Source organism: Azolla caroliniana, unplaced genomic scaffold, assembly GCF_043228905.1.
Source record: "Azolla caroliniana isolate FFs.n. ecotype wild unplaced genomic scaffold, voAzoCaro1.0.p SCAF_8, whole genome shotgun sequence".
Lineage (NCBI taxonomy): Eukaryota > Viridiplantae > Streptophyta > Polypodiopsida > Salviniales > Salviniaceae > Azolla > Azolla caroliniana.
The window spans coordinates 1986086-1990942 of NW_028230443.1; the positions used below are offsets into that span (position 1 = coordinate 1986086).

The following is a 4857-nucleotide window of genomic DNA, read 5'->3' on the forward strand; positions in this document are numbered from 1 at the left end:
GCATCTCGAACAAAAATCATAACTCCTTCCGTTTATGGTTTCATGCCAACTTTATTTCCTTTACAAATCACTTGAATGTAGCAAATATTTGCATTGTTATGGACCATGGTGAAAGAGGAGAGCATATGTTCCCAAACATTGCTTGTGCCTTTCTTTAAGCATGTAGTTTTATTTTATTTTATTTTGTATGACTAAAGCTTTCACCAACCAGGCCCCAAATTCTCTTAGCAAATAAGATTCCAAGTTGAAACATGTGTGTTCAATGAAGTGTGACACGAAGTTTGTTCCAGTTGTTCAAGGAAATTTTTATGTGTTTTGATGAAGCATAGTGTACAATGAGAGGTGTCATCAAGAAAGAACACAAGCCCAAATACTCATACATGAATCGAGGGGGCACTTTCTCAAAACAAATAATGCATTAACATGTTGTAGTAGAAGGGGGGGTATATTAGTCACAATCTAGTTTATAGAGGGATTTGTGTGTTGATCATAGGCTACATATCCAAATACATTTTAGATGGCTATAGAATTCGCATGTGTCCAAGGAATCTTTATGTGATTTAAAAATATTTACAATTTGATGCCTACTATGTTCTTACAATACCTAAGTAGACACTCCATATAGGAATTATACTTGATAATAATGGGCTTTATGTCATTCGTGCATGAAGCTAAATAGCACCAACTTTCAAGGATTTGGTAGAGCATGCATTTCAAGATTTTGAAAAAATATGAAGGCAATAGAATTAAACAAACAATGCTTCTTATAAAACCATTCGTGTTCATGTTACCAATTTCATTGGAAATGTAATTGTTGTCCTGTAAAGGCCCACACCAGTTTTATGATATTTTTATCATATAGTTTAACACATGCAACAAGAAATTAATATAAATAGTTTAGAACTTTCAAAATAGTGTAAGCATGTGTTATAGCATGAACCTCTTGTAATAAGGAATTCAAGCGATTATAAATACACAGTTTATTGAAACAAAAAAATAATTCATGTCATGATTGGAATACGTCAAGACATCTAGAATCAAAATTATATTGGCCTTAACTAACATGCCATTATAAAACTTAAATATACACTTTTGATAGCATTTTCACGATGTTTCCATGTATGTGCTCATCAAGCCATCTAGAATCTAGTTTCTCAACTTGATTGGCTTAATATATTGGCCTTAACTAACATGCCATTATAAAATTTGAACGTACACTTTAGATAGCATACACAGTGTTTCCATGTGTGTATTTGTCATTCATACCAATACACACAAAAGTGGCTTATTATTTTTTATTGAAATAAGGAAACTGAGATTAACTAAAAAAACAAGGCTTATCATATTGCTTAAATAATTACATTTATCTGCTTGAAGTTGTTCCTACTTAATGGCTCTTGTCTTATGGGCAATTTACGAATGATGTAATGGTATTCTAACTCCAATTTAAAGAGTTCCTAATGAATTTCTTGATGATAGTCTAACATGGCAACTATGTGCCCCTCACATGAGTGAACTCTAATGACCATGAGAGACCAAACTCATCCTAATGGTCAATGAGAGAGCTTTGAAAACCATCGTGCACATATATGACGACTAAAAGAGTATGCAATCGATATATAAACAACTATGCTACATGAGTCTTGCTTCGACAATGATGCATTCTAAATAATAGAGCAAAAAATGCTTAAAACTTTGGAAAATATAGGATGGCTACCATGAAAAAATCAATATTTAAATGAGGATATCCCACCCCACCATCCTATACGGCCATTTGAACTTGTAATCGTTCAAGAAAGAAAGGTTGTTTTTACGACAACCTTTCACATGCGCAATACAATGTGTGCCAATAATATCAAATCCTTTTGAAAAGAAGTTTCAGTTTTTCAATGAGAGGCACTATGTGGAACTATTGAAAACATGGGGCAAACAATGTTCCAATCAACATGACCGCACTATATGCATATATGTTACTTGTCGTCATGCTTTATGATGTCATCACGCATGGGATATGACCTGCATTTTCGCGGGTCTTAACTCGCATATAATTGTATCCTTGTGATAATGATTGAAGAGCTCGTTATTTCGTCAAGACCAACTAATGTTTATAATCCTCCTAACCACTTGCCCTATATGCTGATCCCACTAACAAATGGTTCATGAATATTGTTCTTATAGACGTCATACTAGATTCACAACGTTGAAATCTAAAAGTTTATCTTACGAGTACATGTATCAAAGTTATCAACTAATTGTCTAGAGGTAGCTTGGTAATAAGTGACCAACATCTTGATATGAATGTGATTGAGATACGATGTGAAAGTAGTTCTCCATTTTATTCACCATGTGATAATGGTAATGGAGGGGTTCCTTAGTTTGCGTGAACTAACTTTGTAGCATGTATAATCCTCATAACCATTGGCCCTATGTGTTAACCCCACTAATGAGTGATTTTAGGAATATTGTCCACATACATGTCATACTTGATGTAAGATATTAAAGCCTAATTTTTGCAAGATCTTTGTTACAAGTTTCTGTATCAAAAATAGCCTCTAGCCATCTACATGTAGCTTGATAAAAGTGCACCTAGTCCACGTTGATATTTAGAGGGTTGTGGTGTGACAAGAAAAGAGGGATGCTCGCTTGGATTGTTGCCATGATATGATGCTATATTGAATTTGGCTAGAGAGCCTTTATAATATGGATGCATTATGTGTCATAACCATGTCTTATAATATGCACTAACAAGCTCAATTTGCCTAGAGAGCGTTTGTAATATGCATGCATTGTGTCTCATAACCACGCCCTAATAATATGAAGTAAACAAGTGACTTGTTTCTATTGTCTATATACAAGTCATTCCAAATGAAAGATACCATAAACTTAGTCCATCAAGACGACCCTTCCATCTCGAGATGAAAGCCACAGTGAGCGGGCGAGCGGAGCAGTGAACCGACACCAAATTCGATCGATTCAAACATGTAGAGGAAGACTGGTGCATGACACGAGCGAGGAGAGGTGGTCCGACAGCAATGTGAAGGGGACATGGTAGGGAGGGGGGCAAGCAGTTTCTTGGTTCCTTATCGATCCGATTTCGAGGAGGAGATACGAGATCGTGGGTTCAAGAGGTGATGATGGTCGGGGTGGGGGGCAACAAGAGGAAGGAGAGATCCTACCAAAGTGGCAATTCTTGTTAGATAGCTAGCCCATGATATGTCCACCTTATATACATATGTATGTATGTTTATACACACACAAACCGCACACACATATAACGGCTCATTCTTAAGTTCTATTGTAATAAATTTACATACATACATAGAATAGAATGGACGTGTTCAGACGGCCGCGGGGGCGGCCGCCCGGCTCCAAGAACCGGCCCAAGCCGCCGGACATCATTGTGGCTAGAGATCTGGGCGGAGCCGCCATGCGTGCCCATCTGATCGAGGTGGCCCCCGGGCACGACGTGGCCGGCTGCCTCTCCGCCTTCGCCTCCACCCGCCACTGCGGCCTCGCCATCCTCTCCGCCACCGGCTCCGTCGCCAACGTCACAATCCGCCGCCACTTCCCGGCCGGTTCCGGCTCCGGCTCCACCGGCTCCGCCGCCATCACGTTTCCGGGGCGCTTCGACATACTGTCGCTGTCGGGGGTGTTCTTGCCGGCTCCGGTCACCGGCCTCACGGTTTACCTGTCGGGGCCTGCGCAGGGTCAGGTGGTAGGCGGCCTCGTGGCCGGGCCGCTTCTCGCGTCGGGAGGGCCCGTGCTCCTTACGGCCGCCTCCTTCCTCAATGCCTCCTACGACCAGCTCCCGCCCGGCGGTGGCTCCGACGGCTCCGCCGGCTCCGACCACCTCCTGGCCACACCTCCGCCGGCCGACATCGGCTCCGTGAGCCGTCCTGAGGAGCCGCCATTCATGCGCACCTTGGCCGGCAGCACGAACCCTCGTAGCCTCGTCCTCGACAACACAACCAACGTGCCCGTGTCCGTGTCCTCGCTCTTTAACTTCCCTACCACCCCCGGACACCTCCATGTGCCCAATGCGCCCCCCGGCGATGGCCGTTGTCGCATCCCCTATCGTGGGTACTACCACACATTGCCAACAAACTAAGCTTGCAATGTAACCACATTTTCTCTCTATGGAATCGCCCCCTAACCCCCCTGCCTGCGGCCAAAACCCGAATAATCATCCCAAGTCTTGGTCCCATATAGACCAAATCATACATACATACATACACTTAACTTACTTGGGTCCCATTGGTGCCCTGCATCTTAGTCCCGTTGGCCAATATATTGTTGGCCTTTGGGTAAGCTTCTCGCAATTCTCGGTAAACCAACGGTAGATAGGAACCGAACTGTCTCACGACATTCTACACCCAACTCACGTATGAGGAATGATCTCTCTCTCTCTCTCACCCACACACACTCTCATAAAATCACACTCCCTCATTTTAACCAGAGAAAACCCACCTAGCCTAGTCAATTGCCTTTACTTCCCTTTTTTCTCATCACATAGTATGACAACTTCTTCTTCTTCTTTTTTTTTTGGGGGGGGGGGGGGGGCACAATTGCCACACCAAAAACCAATGTAATTGTTTTCTCCCAGCATGTCATGTGCGTAGGTGCCCATAGCGATGATGCTTATGAGGGTAGTGGTAGATCTTGAATTTCTTCTTAGTGTCCCTCTCTCCAATCTTTTCAGTGATGCCAATTTGTATATGTAGCCATTTGAAAAAACAAACCATTATTGTATATTTGACATAAATCTTAGTAATCTATTAATTTTTGTATTGTATTTCTATCACCGGACCTTCCTAACATATATGCAATTTCGTCTCATCGAGATCCCACATGGTTAAT

General features: G+C 42.0%; 1 protein-coding gene across 1 annotated transcript; it reads left to right on the forward strand.

The window, feature by feature from the left end:
- The first annotated feature begins 2081 nt into the window (after positions 1-2081).
- LOC147860709 (AT-hook motif nuclear-localized protein 19-like) lies at positions 2082-4537 on the forward strand. Its single transcript, XM_087323601.1, has one exon. The coding sequence runs from the start codon at positions 3329-3331 to the stop codon at positions 4106-4108; it is 780 nt and encodes a 259-aa protein (XP_087179727.1). The 5' UTR covers positions 2082-3328; the 3' UTR covers positions 4109-4537.
- The last annotated feature ends 320 nt before the right edge of the window (positions 4538-4857 follow it).

Bases quoted from the DNA above. Each gene is read 5' to 3' on its own strand.
- LOC147860709 (XM_087323601.1), top strand. From the start codon at position 3,329: ATGGACGTGTTCAGACGGCCGCGGGGGCGGCCGCCCGGCTCCAAGAAC.